The sequence below is a fragment of the Knufia obscura genome (genome assembly GCF_036327395.1).
Source record: "Knufia obscura strain CCFEE 5817 isolate CBS 148926 chromosome Unknown scaffold_10, whole genome shotgun sequence".
NCBI lineage: Eukaryota > Fungi > Ascomycota > Eurotiomycetes > Chaetothyriales > Trichomeriaceae > Knufia > Knufia obscura.
The window spans coordinates 676248-691153 of record NW_027042696.1 but is presented as its reverse complement, the minus strand read 5'-3'; the positions used below and the strand labels follow the sequence as shown (position 1 = coordinate 691153).

Below are 14906 nucleotides of genomic sequence, written 5' to 3'. Positions count from 1 at the left end.
CCACTCCAAACTCACAGGACGAAAGTCCTCTGTCCTTCCCTCGGATGCTTGGCTGATTACTAATAGATGTAGCCAGACGACATCACGCATAGCCTGTTTCGGTAGTAAACAAGCAAGACGCGCTCAGAGCTAACTGATATGAAGCAAGCGTCGACGATCAGGCGTCCATTCCACTTTCCGGGCGGGTGAGGATATAAGACTCAGCACTAATCGAACAGCAACAGGCCCATGACAACACAACTCCAGCATCTCCACCTAGTCAGTCAGTCAGCCATGTCACCAAAACTCATCGTCGTCATCGGCGCCACAGGAAACCAAGGCAGCTCCGTAATCAACACATTCCTCCCCGACCCCTCCTATACCATCCGCGGCCTCACCCGCAACACCTCCAGCCCCGCAGCCCAGTCCCTAACAGCCCGCGGCGTCCAGATGGTCCCCGCCAACCTCGACTCCATCCCCTCCCTCCTATCCGCCTTCCGTGGCGCCCACACAATCTTCAGCATGACCGACTTCTGGACCGGCTTCTTCGACCCTGCCAACAAATCCAAACTCGCGCCCGGCCAGACGCTGCTCGAATGGGCTCACGACTACGAGCTGCAGCAGGGGAAGAATATCTTCGTCGCTGCGTCGCAAACGCAGGGCCTCGAACGACTGGTTCATTGCGCCCTTTCACATGCGAGCAAGTGGTCGGGTGGGAAGTATAAACATGTTTACCACTATGATAGTGAGGCGCGCGCCGTTGAATTCGCAGGGGAGATGTACCCGGATTTGATGCGACGCACAAGTCTGGTGCAGATTGGGGTGTACCTGACGAACATGTTGCTGCACCCTCACTATCAGCCGAAGAAGGTAAGTAAGGTGCGCAGAATAGAAACACCCTACCGCACTACTGTCTGTAGCACCGAGCGAGCGAACACAACATGCTGAACTGAATTTCTCCCTTACCTACCTATGTCAAGCCAATACTAACTCATGCTCATCCCAAACAAAGGACACAAACGGCATCTACACCATCACCACGCCCCTCCCACCTACCTGCAAACTCCCCCTAATCGCGCCCGCAGAGGACACCGGCCCCCTAATAAAAGCCCTCTCCACCCTGCCACCAGACAAGCCCGTCCATCTCCTCGCATATCGTGAGCGTATAACCCTACCGCAATTCGTCCAAACCTGGGGCGAGGTGCTCGGCGTACAGACGCGATATGAGCAGTTGGGTCCGGGCGAGCCGTGGGCTGGGTTGCCGGAGGAGTTGAGACTTGATCTTGAGGAGGCGGTGGCTTATATGGCGCAATTTGGGTTTGAGGGGGGGATCCGGGTGTTGTGGGGGTGGGAGATGTAAGTTTGTTGGGTTGTGTGGGTGGGGGAGATCGTGGGTGAGTTGAGTTGTGCTGACGTGTGTGTTTATGTAGCTTGGTGTTCCTGTTGAGTTGGGGAGTGTGAGGGACTGGATTGGGAGGCAAGATTGGAGTGGGGTGTTGGAGAGGGAGGGACAAAGGACTTTCGTCCTGGGAGGTTTGGGTAAGATTGAGAGTCGATGAGGAGCATCGCCCGCCGATGTGGTCAGTCAGACTATTATAGTTAATAGCAATATCGGACCGGCGACGAAAGCGTAGTAGGTACACAAACATCTTCGTAAGGTACAGCGCGGACCATGACCACAGAGTAAGGCGCACACCTAAAACCACCCTGTCAATCGACATAGTCAAAAGCACGCCCACAAAAGTAATGGATAAATTTCGTAACGATTCATTGTATATAGTCCCATTGGCAGCTGCCCGCAGCTTCCGGAGACCCACTCGCTCACCTAATCACCTAGCTTACCTCCATCCCGTCCTCATAACATTCGGACACCCATAGCCTCTGCGCCCACCGACATACGGCCGCTCACCCCGCCGCGGAGGTTCACACTCAGAACAGTACTCATCCCCCCGGACTCGCGACTTCCGCACCTCGGTCATGCTATCGCATCGGGCGGTACCCGGACGCCCGCAGTCGATTTTGTAGTCGGCGTATGAGCCGTATGCGTCACCGCAGGACTTGCAGGTGACGACGTTGATTTTGTAGTAGCACATTCTTGGCGAAATAATGTGGTGAAGTCGTTCTGCAGAGTTTATTACCGGGGGCGAGCAATTGTAATGCGTAGATAATGTTGCAGGAGCAGTGATGGAGGCTATGAGCCCGGACGGTTGCTGCTGATGGTTATATTAGCATTGGTAGGAGCATTGTGGTGAGCGGTTTACAATGAAATGTCGTTGTGAAGACCGCACGGCATTGTTGAGTTGCGGGATCTTTGTCACATTGTTTTCGCAAAACGACCACGTGCTTGTCGCAGTTGATCATATGTGGACTTCATTGTCAGTCTGTACAATGGCGCACATACAGCATACCGTGTAGCCATTGTACCTCGGCGTTCAGGCTGTTTTCCCGTAATATGGCTTGACGTGTGACCAACTGACGGATCAAAAGAAGTTATGCTGCAAGTACTATCTCTTTTCAGCCGGCCGAGCTCAGCACAACGTATAGAATGCAGTTACCAGGATAGTCAAAGGAATATCACAGGCGCTTAGCATTCTCGGCGGGACGACGACACTCTTGCTGCTTGGAACCAGCATCTATTGGGTCGGCTTGTGGCGGGCAAGCCAAGGCTTTCACAGAGAGCTATGGCCAACCTCTCCGCCCTCGCGTGGCCATTCCTTTGGTGGACAGCCGAAGCGTTTGGGGTTCCGCGTGAGCTTACCTTCTTGGCGTACGCGCTTTCAGGTGGGGACTGGACAGTCCCTCCAGCGATGTCCGAAAAGCTTCCAGACTGCTGTGACACAGTGGCGCCATTGTGGTCGTCGTTCCGTCGATCAGCTGCCAGACTTCCATCTCGACGCTCGTATATGCGGTGCGAAATTCTTGCCTTGCTCTAGTGCTCGGGGATGAGATGCTGGCAACGCAGGACTCCACTGTTGACCGTGAGAGGCTCTTGTACAGGCTGAGCACGGTCAGGCCTTGAACGCATTACCAGGCTGCCGACAGGTATTTGTCAAGAGTCAGACAAATCGCGTTTTGTAGAATCCATGTAGAACCCATGTAGAACCCATGTAGAACCCATCAGCGCTGCAAACCTCGAGGTTTTTGACACCAATTGCCTCGAGGCATTCGAGGCACTGTTGGCACTGACTAATCAGTCATACCGCCATATACCTGGTGAAAAGAAGCCGTTACTGTCCAGACAGTATAGGACAGCTCCACAGCTGCCAAGAGAAAGTACGCGCTATACCTATTAGAATGCCTCGAGGCATGCCTCGCTGGAACCCATGCGAAGCAACACTGTGTTTTCCGCCAGTCAGGTTGCGCGCTGTTGGTCGAAGTCGTCCTTGGGGCCTGGGTATCATAGCGAAAAGCTTCGTGAGTTTTTTGGACGTCGTGAGTAGGGATGGAATCCATTATCGTCTATCATGCGATGCATGACCACTAGGTGATTGGCGAGTTCTGCCTCGTTGATGGAATCTTGCTGCAGGTCTCACACCACAGTTCATCGCATTCTCGACGTTGACGCTCGACAAAGTTGTACACACGCTTCTGCTGTGGAACTATCCTTGAGAAGCCAGCAAGAGAGTTCTCTCTGCTTGCTACTCTTTTTGCTTCCTCGACCCCAATACCAGAAGATCGCTCATTTGCGTGTGACCAAGCACTCGGAATGACCTCACCCATCCAATCTATAAGCTCTGTTGATCCACAGTGGTTCAATCCGAGGTTGGGATTATTCTGAATGTCTTCTCAACGGAAAGCGTATTTGGACGAAGATGTCGACTTGGTAGCCGTAGACGGCTGCACTGGCAAACCTTCGGAGTCTTTCTGTGCCCTAGTCATGATACTTTCCTGGTTGTCCGGGTCCTTATTCAGTAGGCCACCAAGATCGTCCGGGTTGGGCGCTTTGAGCTTGAATGTCTTCGAAAAGCGTACGGGTGCGTCAATCTCGGCGGTTCGATCTAAACTTGCCTGTAAGCGCTTTGTCTCGGCTAGTCGATCGTTCGAAAAGGGTGCCTTGAGCTCCAATGTCTTCGAAAACCGTACAAGATCGAGAATTTCCTCGGTTCTATCTTGACTTGCCTGTAAACGCTTCTCGGCTAGTCGAGCGGACTCCGCGTTCGGGAATTGCTTAGGCTTTTCATATTTTTCACGCAGAGCTTGGTCTTGTTGGAGTATCCAGGATTGATTTTGCTTTCTTTGCTCGTCCAAGGATGCTTCGGTCAGTGTTACGCTCGCTTGAGTATCTATTCCTCTTTGTACACTACCAGGCTGTTTGGACACTGATTGGCACTGGTCTGATGCAGTGTTGGCATTGACCATTCTTGCGACGTCGGCAGGACGAGAGTCTACACGTGCGCCCGGAGACGGTGGAGTCGTCAATGACGAGGTAGACGGTGCATCTGCGGCGCTAGTAGATGCCATGGCGGCTGGTACATATGGGTTCGTTCTCAGTGATACCCTTAATCTGCCGTCAGATGATCTGATACCTCGATTGCCACTACGTGATAAAGACGTGAGTATCTCTCGCTCGTGGAGCGCCTGGAGTGTGGCCTCCCATTTTTCACAAGAACGGTAGTAATGTCCACGCGGCGTTGCGGCCCTGGGCCAGACACATTTGAATAGAACACGTAGTATCTCACGAACTTCCGATTGCAGAGAGCCGAGTTGAGTGTGAAGATTTTCCTGCTGTAGAAGGCGCAGACTCAACTCCGCAAACGCTGCTTTGGTCTCGAGCATAGCAAGAAAGCCCTCAACAACTCTGTCTGCATCATATCGAATGCTTGAAATCGTGACAAGAAGCCCGCTATTCTCTATCGATGTTGTAAGTCGCTCGTACAGCGTACGGACCGAGCTGTATTGGGAGCCACTAATCTTTTGTGCTTGGGTGCAGGCTATTGCGAAGATGCGAGAGGCTTCCCACCAGAGGTTACCTCGAGTCAGACCATGCAAATGGCGCTGAACGAAGGAAATGAATGGCCAATCTTGTACCTCGAAGTCTCTCGCTGCGACCCAGGAAAGGATCTCGATTGTTTGTAACTAGAAATGAATTTGAGTAAATGCTCGGAAACACATAGTTGAGGCTTACCTGCGCAGGGGACGAATACGACACGTAATGTAAGCTTTCCTCGAGGTTATCTGGCAAGAATCCGAAGGTGCGTAGCGAAAATTGTTTGATGTCCACCTGCTCGATCAACGTTCGTATCTGCAGAAACTCGTTCTCGTGAGCATCATTAAACCTTTGCTCTCGATGCTCGAGTTCTTTTTGTAGAGCTCTGAATCTGTCCCACAACTCGTATTGGATGAGGAAGCCTGCAACTTCGGCAGTGACAGCGAAGACGTTTAGATGAGGCCAGAGCACATGATCAACAATCTCGAGTGCCGCGTCCACGATGCCCAGCCTGGCAAATAGGATGAAGTCCTCCAGCTCGGCTGCTACATCTTCCTTCATACTCATCACATGGGTGTATTGATCGTCGATCGGCTCGGTGTTCGAATCCATGATTGTACGCAGTGAGGATGCATTCATTGATATGCCATACTGAATGTGACTTTTGGTGGTGCTTGAAGAATCAGCGCTTGCCTGCTGTTCGGTGGCACTGTCTAGAGAGAATCAGCCTCTAGCACGCACAGACACGTCTAGTATTCAAGTATGCAGGTACAGTCACGAGAAGGTTGAGTGCTGATCTGATCTAAAGAAGCATGTCGGGTTGTTGTTGAACTTGGTACGATCAGGCTGGCCAATGAGCGGGCATGACGGAATCGTCCTCGGCACATTCTACGCCAATTAGAGACATGCCTTGGCGGGTAAGGTGAAGAGGGGTCAGACACTCTTTGAGCGCGACGCCTTGTCTGTCGCAAGCATCTGAGACACGACTTCCCAAGATTGGGATGTCAAATGCCGCGTCTAGGTCGATATAAAGATCGGTATGAGAAATCAGAATTTCTCGTTGAGTCTTCGAGACAGCATCAGGCTGGAAACATCGGTCCGGAAAGTCATCTTACCGACATAGCCTGTGCCGACTTCGACAACTTCAAGGTCCAATGCTGGCCCGGGACCGGGAGTTGCCCTGTGCCCAGAAGGCGGCGCTGGGGCAAATTAATGGGAATCACGCCGTCATCATCCCATTCAGACTCCGCGCTGGTCAGTCCTCAACGTATAGGGTGAAGACTGTCGAGATGAAGCTTCTGTTCTCCTCAACTATCACGAAATCAGCTTCCGTGTCCGCAGCATCGCAGAATACAGCATGTTCTGTAATGGAACACCCTCCCGAGGTGTGTCTGATAGACCTACCTGCTCCAATCATGGTTCAAGGCTCCAACAGTGCTGTGAAACAGAAACATGAGCCTTGGACATTCAGAAGTGAGCCAATCACAGACCGTAGTGGCGGCACAGCGCCTGGAGCTGTGTGGACGTGGAACGCTAATCATCACGACCCTGGCGTCCTGCACGGAGCTGTGGCGGTACAACATCCAGGCGACCGTTTCCTGGTTGAGTGCAGCGTCAGTGGAAGGGCATCGCAGGCAGTCGGTCATGGTAGGAATGGTCGGAAGCTTCGTAGGCGCTTTCGGTATGACAGTGATTCACGGCCTTGGTGTTTCATTCCACAAGCTCCGGAGGCTGACCTGCCACGATTCGAACAAGCCATTCGAGAGCTGGACATACGTGTGAGGTTGCTGAACACGGACGGTGCAATGAGTAGCGGTGAGTGCAAACAAGATGGAGGTTCAGACCTTTGCTGATCATAATGACAGGTGACTGCCGTACGACCATCTCCAGGCTGGTACCCTCGGGTTCAGCAGCGTATCCCTCGCCACAAGGTGGTGACGATGCGACTGTACTCCCGTTACACGCCCTCGACAGCTCTTCGCGTGGTCGCAGCTATGGACCTTCTGTTTTTGTTGGGGCTTCCGCGGTGCATCAAGGGGATACCACATCACATCACTATCACTTTACCTCAAATCCTACCGCATGATCAATGACATTGAGAGGAGACACGTGGGATCGATGTCAAGCAAGATTGTGCTGGTTGTAACAAGTTTCAGGAGTATGACCGTCAGCGGCCCCGACACGCGTCGAAATTGTCTAGAGAACTTATCAATCCTAAAAGAGCTCTAAACACCTTTGCAGATCGACTCCACAGATCTACTACACCTCAAGCATAATAATGCATTGCTATTCACAACCTGTAGCACCGTAGAGTAGACACGGGCGCTGAGCAGCGACTGTCGGGAGTTATGCCACTGATGGTGGATTCCGGATCCAGGTGGTGACTGGGTGCGGAAGCATCTCGGGCAAAGGTTTGGAATGCTTAACCTCCGTGATCGCAAAAGGTGGTAGCTTTTCATTGAAGCTCTGGATATGGGCGTTCAACTTCCGTATGGTTTCCGCAGCGGCAACACTGTATTTCCAGTTCTGCATACATGCATGGCAAATGTTGAAATAGATGCTGCGCCTTTCGGACTCTCCCTGCTGTTTTGCTAGGAGAGTTAGGAGCTGTCCGGCCTCCGTAAACAGCATTCTGAGTGGAGGAAGGCCCTCCATTACAAAGCGTACAAGCACCGCCACGTCCTGTTCGTAGACCCTGACAATATATAGCATGAATGAGATCTTTGCCGAGAGAGCCGTGAGCGCGGTTGACATAGTAGCATCCGGATCAGCTGACAGCCGGCTCAAGAGGTCCGCGTCCTGGACGACCTCGCCAATGCTCTGATACATTGACGAGATGAATTTCGGGTCAGCGTTATCAGTTGACTGGACCGGGTAGATGTGACAGAGAATAGCGAAGATACACGCGGCCTCCCAGTGGCAGCGCAGGGTAATCAGGGTTTGAAAATGTCTCTTGATGAACAGAATCAAGGGATCAGTGCCTTGGCTGGAAGCCGCTGAGGATGGGACTAAGCTCTGAAGGGATGTCTCTAGGCTTAGAATCTGATTTGTCCATGAGTCATACGCTTAACAATATCGTGCATTACATACCTGGACAGCGGAAGTGTAAGCAGTATTGTTGAACAAGTCCCAAAGCAGAGACGACTGCTCACTGCCATCCAAAGCCATCTGGCACTGGTCAGCAAGACGACCTTGTCTCTGCAAAGAGATGATCCTGCAATAAAGGGCTTCATCACGATCTTCGAAGGCAGCATCAGCCGAGGCCAAGATATCGCTGACCATTTCCAAGCGACCCATGTCAGCTCTTTCACTCAAAAAGGCCGTCACTTCCGCGAATACAGGAAAGTGCTGGATTTGACGCAAGAGAACCTCTTCGACCAGTTCCGTGGCGTCGTCGACCAAACCCAACCGTGAATATAGAATCAAGTCTTCAAACTCGGCACCCACGTTCTTCTTGCAAGTCGACCTCCATCTCCACAGCGACGTCCATTGGTGAGCTGCCTGATTCGCTCATCATGGGTGAACTGGACGCGGACACATAAGGTATTGATGCCCCGTTTGGATCCTTGTCCGACACAAGGATAGCGCGAAGTCAGTGAGATGGACGCAGTTACTCTGAGGGCGTAGCATGGGGCAAAGTGCTGGAGATCAGATGGACCAATGACAGGGCCTAAGGTCTCGTCTCGTGTTACTGCGGGGCTAGACATGGTTGCAGCCAATCAAACCGGTTCGACGTGGCGTGCAGCAGTCAGTCCAAATCGCACTGAAGTGAGCGCGCGACTCAGCTGTCGACCTTGGGACACTCTTTCTAGTTCTCTTTTGCTCGGGTGACCTTGACCGATGCCAACGCTCGGGAGATTTTCGAATCGTTATGGCGAGCTTGATGCTGGAAGTAGGCTGGCTTATCACGCTGGTGTCATAGATGCCAGCTCACCTCTGCTCGACATTGCAAACGTCGAATTTGGTAAAGCTCGAATAAGATGCTTGCTTGAGCCTGAGGGAAAGAAGTGGGGCATATACAAGAGAAAGCGCGCTGCGATAATTCATCTTCAGATCAAAGCAGACCAACCATCTGGTTGCAATATCTCCAACTTCCAGCTCGAATTGTGCTTCGCGCCGGTAGCACAAGCTAGCACTAATACCTCGACCGCCGGCTCGAGGTATCTGCTGCGCAGCACAACTAGCCACCAACCATTGGTATCCTTGGTGAAGTTGCCTTCGCCGTTGTATGTGTCAGGCAGGCCCTGCGCCGACCACTCACGCCGAGAATGGTCTTTTCACCCAGGTGTGCAAACAACCAGCATCGAGGGTAGTCTCGGAGGAGCAAGAGCGTCATTACCTTGTGCAGCACAGACCGCCTGGGTCTTTCGCAGCAGTTGCGACGCGGACACCAAGGGCCGTTTAGTCACCGCTAGCTGGATATGGGAAACGGATTCACGGAACCCGCAGGCCGAGGGCAATGGTGTTCTGCATGCCGGGATTGCTCTTAATCACCCGGGTGAACCGTTCGTTGTGTCATGCCAAGCTAAAGGCAATGTCCGGAAAGCCAGGTTCCGGCTGAAATTTAGCAGCAAGAACAAGGAGGCGCAACCACGACTTTGGCGGTTGATTCCCGAAGCTTCGAACGAGGCTTTGAAAGAACAAATCGATGGTTTGGAATCCTTGATGGTTAAGCTCAACATACTAGCGTCGACCCCAGCCCCTCAAACACCACAACAATACAGTGGCTGTCCCAGTAGTCGTAGCTATGGTTCAGCCATGATCGGTGGAGCCGCTACCGTACACATGGGCGATGTCCACTATACTTTCGCAGGTAGCCAGCAGAAGGTATCGTGAATGTGCCATCAGGATGATGAAGGGTCGAAGACCGTGTCGACAGCTCGAGATTAACTTGATGACAATACTAAGATGGCGCTGCAGGAGGGACAATGGCGACCATGAATGTTTTAGGCGGGTTCGATGTAGTATGAGGGCTGATATGGACAATTCAGCGAGTGAGTGGGCATCTTGCAAGCTGAGACGCTCAAAAGGCAGCCAGAGCTTTCGTGCATGAACAAACAATGGCTCCCGGGCTTTTGGCGATGGCAGGAGCACGAGATGAGGAAAGAGCAACGTTTAGGGACCGCGTCACAATTAGCCCCACTACTCATCCGTACTTTTTTTATCCGGACGCTGAGCGGACCACCGTACAGTCCAGACCGTAGGACACAACGCCAATCTTACTGTAATAACCTCCAGCTCACTACGTAGTTGACACGGTTCTTTATAAGTAATCTAGACCTAAATCAATCAACTATATGCTTCTCAAGAATAGTTTTATCTCACGTGGTTGTCGAAGCAAGTATCTGGGGGAGACCATCTACGGCGTACTGTTGGGTGTGTCCGGATTAAAAAAAACGTACGAATGAGTGGCGTGATTTTGATTTGTGTTCAATGTGTCCAGGGCCCATTCCAGCGATGCTGAGAGAGAATGTAGGGGTTTACGAGTCCTCGCTTCCACGGGTGAGACATGGCGGCAAAGTCTGTCCTTTGTTGAAATGCCTGTGAGAAGGTGGAATAAGTTTACTTGGACATTGAATCCCGCTATCAACGCTCTGCTTTTGAAGTCGCCAGCCAAGAAAGAACCCTAACGAACCTCAAGCACATGCATCTTCCGCAACGCAAGCTTGCTTTCCCTTAAAATGGCCTCCATTGTGCACTAATTCAGACATCGGAGGTGTAGCAATAATACATTTCCCTATAGGTATGCACACTCCTGCTCTTGCTTAATCTATACCCTCAACAGCTTAGCAGCGTGGGTGGTGATCGTGTCAACCTGTGGGAAGGCCATGCCTTCCAGCTTCTCGGCATATGGTGTCGGGACCTCAGCACCAGTAACTCTGACTGGTGGGGCCTCAAGATAATCGAAACCATACTCGCATGTCAAAGCCATGACCTCAGCACCGACACCAAAGGCTGGGAAGTCGGAACTGACACACATCATGCGGCCGGTCTTCTTCACTGACTTGATGATTGCTTCCACGTCCAAGGGCTTCACGGAGCGCAGGTTGATGACTTCGGCTTCAACGCCATATTTCGATTTCAGCTGCTCGGCGGCATCGAGAGAGAGTCCGACGTTTCGGGAGAGGGTGACGATGGTGAGGTCTTTTCCTGGTCGTTCGATCTTTGCTTTGCCAAAGGGAAGGACGAAGTCAGATTTCTGGGCAGCTTCTGACATGGGGAAGGTTTGGCCGTACAGCAGTCTGCAACAGATTAGCATGCGCCCAAACACTTTGTAGGATATGCTTACTCGTTCTCCAACACAACGACTGGGTTGGGATCACGGATAGCAGCCTTCATCAGACCCTTTGCATCTTCTGCGCTCCATGGAGCAACGACCTTCAGACCTGGAATGCTACCGTACCACGCCGAGTAATCTTGGGAGTGCTGGGCTGCGACGCCAGCGGCGAAACCGTTGGGACCTCGGAAGACGATAGGGCACGGCTGGATGCCACCGGACATGTAATGTGTCTTTCCTGCTGAGTTGATAATCTGATCAATGGCCTGCATGGCAAAGTTGAATGTCATGAACCTGCACCCGGTCAGTTTCTGTAGCATCTCGTCTCGTATATGCCCTGCTTACTCGCAAATGGGATGGAGACCAGCCAAAGCAGCACCAACAGCCAGACCGCAGAAACCAGCTTCGGTGATGGGAGTATCAATCACCCTCTTGGGTCCGAACCGGTCGAGCAGACCTTTGGTAACTTTGTATGCGCCTGCAACATGTGAGTCATTGCCTTGTAGACCATCAATCGTATCTCGTACCATTGTACTGAGCAACTTCCTCACCAAGGAGGAAGCATTTTGGATCGCTCTCCAGCTCTTCAGCCAAAGCCTCATTTATCGCATCTCTGACTGTGTATGTGTTTCCTGCATCTGCGTATCCTCTTATCGACGTGAAGGCTGGTCGCGCTACTCTCTGTACTGATGGCTTGTATGCGAGTGGTCTTTGCGACAATAGCCTCGAAGCCGGTCTGAACAATCTTGAGGTGACCATCTTGAAGACTCGTCGGATCCGACAATGAACGGGATTACTGATCAGGAGTCGCCGTGTTGGGGAAAAGGACAGGCTAAAGGCTGTGAAGAGAAGGCGCAGGAGAAGGCGCAGGAGAAGGCAAGAACGACCTCAAGACTGCCTGCAAGAACCACAGCAACAACGACGTACAACACCCTGATTATTTTGAGCTTCGTGAGATTCAGTTGAGCATGGAATGGATGGGGTACACTTTCCTGAGCTTTGGGAAGGAGGCCCGGTAAGCTTATCTGATTGGCCTGTCCACTCCGAACAGTTTCCATTTTTGAAGAGAAGTCGCGGTCGCCGAACCTTCCCAGTCTGACCAAAGGTAAACATCGTGAACCTCACGTGCTCCGACCACATGGTCCTCACTTTAACCGCAGGCGCGATCATGATGGAGACACAAGTGGTGTTCGACAGGTTCTTGAAGGAGCGGAAGAGCGATAGACGGCAGAGATGAGGTTACACAAAGTCGCCGCTGCTCTATCAGCATGTATCACAACAATCCAAGCAATACAGCCCGGTGCTGCGCCTGCACAGGAAGCACCACTACGAGATCTCGAACTGGGTGACCTCAACTTCCTTCATACCACAGATACTCATGGATGGCATGCTGGACACCTACTCGAGCCGTCCTTCAGTGCTGACTGGGGTGACTACATTTCCTTCACTGAGCACATGCGGGAGAAGCTGGAAGCAGAAGGGAGGGATCTGCTAGTCATTGATACAGGCGACAGGATAGAGGGAAATGGCCTGTACGATGCCTCTAACCCGAGGGGAGAGTACACATTCGGCATCTTCAGCCAACAGCATATAGACATTCTATGCTCTGGCAATCATGAACTATACAAGAACTCTTCTGCAGAAGATGACTACACCAAGCTCGTTCCTGCCTACAAAGACAACTACCTTGCTTCGAACCTCGAAATAATAGATCCCAAGACCCGCCAAGTCGAGCCCCTTGCACCACGTTACCGCACATTCACAACCAAACATGGCGTCAAAATCATGGCGTTCGGCTTCATCTTCGACTTCACCCGCAACGACAAAAACACAATAGTCATCCCAGTCGAACAAGCCGTCAAATACCCCTGGTTCCAAACAGCAATCGCAACAGCAGACATCGACCTCTTCGTCGTAATCGGCCACGTCGCCCTCCGCTCCCAAGAATTCGAAGTCATCCACCGCGCAATCCGCACCGTCAAACCCAACACGCCCATCCAATTCTTCGGCGGCCACTACCACATCCGCGACTACCGTATCTTCGACAACAAAGCCCACGCCCTCGCCTCAGGCCGCTTCATGGAAACAATCGGCTTTCAAAGCATCACCAACCTCAAATCCGACACCGACAACATCACGTTCGCCCGCCGCTACATAGACAACAACCTCCACAGCCTAATGCACCACAGCAACACCACCCCATCCACCTTCCCCACACCTCTCGGCCTGAACACATCCCGCATGATAACCCACGCCCGCACAGCCCTAAACCTCGACCAAACCTTCGGCTGCGCCCCCAACACCTACTGGATGTCCCGCACACCCTACCCCTCCCCCACCAGCATCTTCACCCTCCTCACCGAACACATCTTCCCCAGCATCATAAACCCCCACCGACGCAACGCCACTCGCCTAATCCTCACAAACACAGGCGCAATCCGCTTCGACATTTTCGCCGGCCCGTTCACGCGGGATAGCACCTACATCGTCTCCCCCTTCACCAGTAACCTCTCATTCATCCCCGACGTCCCCTACCGACTAGCACGCCACCTCCTCCCCATCCTCAACGGTCAAGACCCGCAAACCGGTGATCTTGCATTCACAGGCTCAACAATAAACAACCCAACCATCACCTCGTATCTAACGGAACTCCCACCCCCAGAACAACAATCCCGCAACGCAGCACTCCTGTACCACGCTGCTCAACAACAATCCCAGTCCCGCTCCTACAGACCAACCACGCAGGAACAACTCGATCTCAATGACGCCATGTCAAACGATCCAGCATGGGAGAAGTTTCTACAAGCGCAGAATAACAACGACGCCACCGCCCTCGAAGCCGCCGTCCTAGAACTCACGCAGCGTTTCTCTTCCAAGATCGCAGACTCATACTCACGACAGCGGTTCTCGCCACCATCTCTGTCATCGTTAGCATCAGACTCCCCCACCCACGATCACAATCACGACCACAAAGCACACCTTGGCACAAAAGAGGTCCTAACCCCCGGCTACACAACCCACGACGACCTCGGAGATACCGGCGACGACACCCTCCGCAGCCCCATTACCTTCTACGACGTGCCCAATTGTGTGCAGGCTGTTATGCCCGGTACACACGTGTACAACTCAGTAAAGGACGCGGAGGAGAATGGGGTTGTGGATTTGGTTTTTAATCATTTTTTGGCGCCGTATGTGCTGACCATTCTCAACACGCTATCTACCGAGCAAACGAGTACACCAAGTCCAAGTTCAAGTCCAACATTAATCGAGATGGAGCAAGAAGGAGATGGAGATGTAGAAGACAGAATTGTAGAGGACAGAATCGTGACAGCGGAAGCGGAAGTCGAAGCACAAGTGCAAGCAAGGAAGTACACCGAAGACGACATAACCAATTACATCCCAGGCGAGACGTTCACAAGTCTACTCGCGAAGTGGGTATCCGAGAATTGGAAGGAGAATTGTAAAGAGGAGGATGAGTTGAAGAGGGAGACTTGCAAGGAGGGCAATAACGACATAAAGACGGAACTGTAGGAAGTTGTACAGTTCATATTATGCCACCTGAGTATTGAGTGCTATCCTGCTCCAATCAACTATGTACCTTACACCAATATTACATGTTAAATAGTGCTTTTGACATTTGCGACAGCCTTGTACACCAATGTCAGCATCATCTGTTTCAGAATTTCGCTTTCTCCTCTCTCTGCTCTCCGCAGTCTCCTCCAC

The 14906-nt window shown here is 52.1% G+C and overlaps 4 protein-coding genes across 4 annotated transcripts; 2 read left to right on the top strand and 2 right to left on the bottom strand.

Moving 5' to 3' along the window:
- Positions 1-273: 273 nt before the first annotated feature.
- On the top strand, positions 274-1339 carry PMZ80_008072 (uncharacterized protein; the record flags this gene model as incomplete). The annotated part of the gene is made up of 2 exons (XM_064876475.1): positions 274-849; positions 992-1339. 2 exons carry the CDS (start codon positions 274-276, stop codon positions 1337-1339), a joined length of 924 nt encoding a protein of 307 aa, XP_064727782.1.
- A 2426-nt stretch (positions 1340-3765) lies between these two features.
- PMZ80_008071 (uncharacterized protein) lies at positions 3766-5518 on the bottom strand (the record flags this gene model as incomplete). The annotated part of the gene is made up of 2 exons (XM_064876474.1): positions 3766-5055; positions 5105-5518. 2 exons carry the CDS (start codon positions 5516-5518, stop codon positions 3766-3768), a joined length of 1704 nt encoding a protein of 567 aa, XP_064727781.1.
- Positions 5519-10676: 5158 nt separating this feature from the next.
- On the bottom strand, positions 10677-11942 carry PDB1 (pyruvate dehydrogenase E1, beta subunit; the record flags this gene model as incomplete). Its single annotated transcript, XM_064876473.1, has 4 exons — positions 10677-11148; positions 11196-11477; positions 11529-11661; positions 11711-11942. 4 exons carry the CDS (start codon positions 11940-11942, stop codon positions 10677-10679), a joined length of 1119 nt encoding a protein of 372 aa, XP_064727780.1.
- A 474-nt stretch (positions 11943-12416) lies between these two features.
- PMZ80_008069 (uncharacterized protein) lies at positions 12417-14714 on the top strand (the record flags this gene model as incomplete). Its single annotated transcript, XM_064876472.1, has 1 exon — positions 12417-14714. The coding sequence occupies one exon, from the start codon at positions 12417-12419 to the stop codon at positions 14712-14714; it is 2298 nt and encodes a 765-aa protein (XP_064727779.1).
- Positions 14715-14906: the final 192 nt, after the last annotated feature.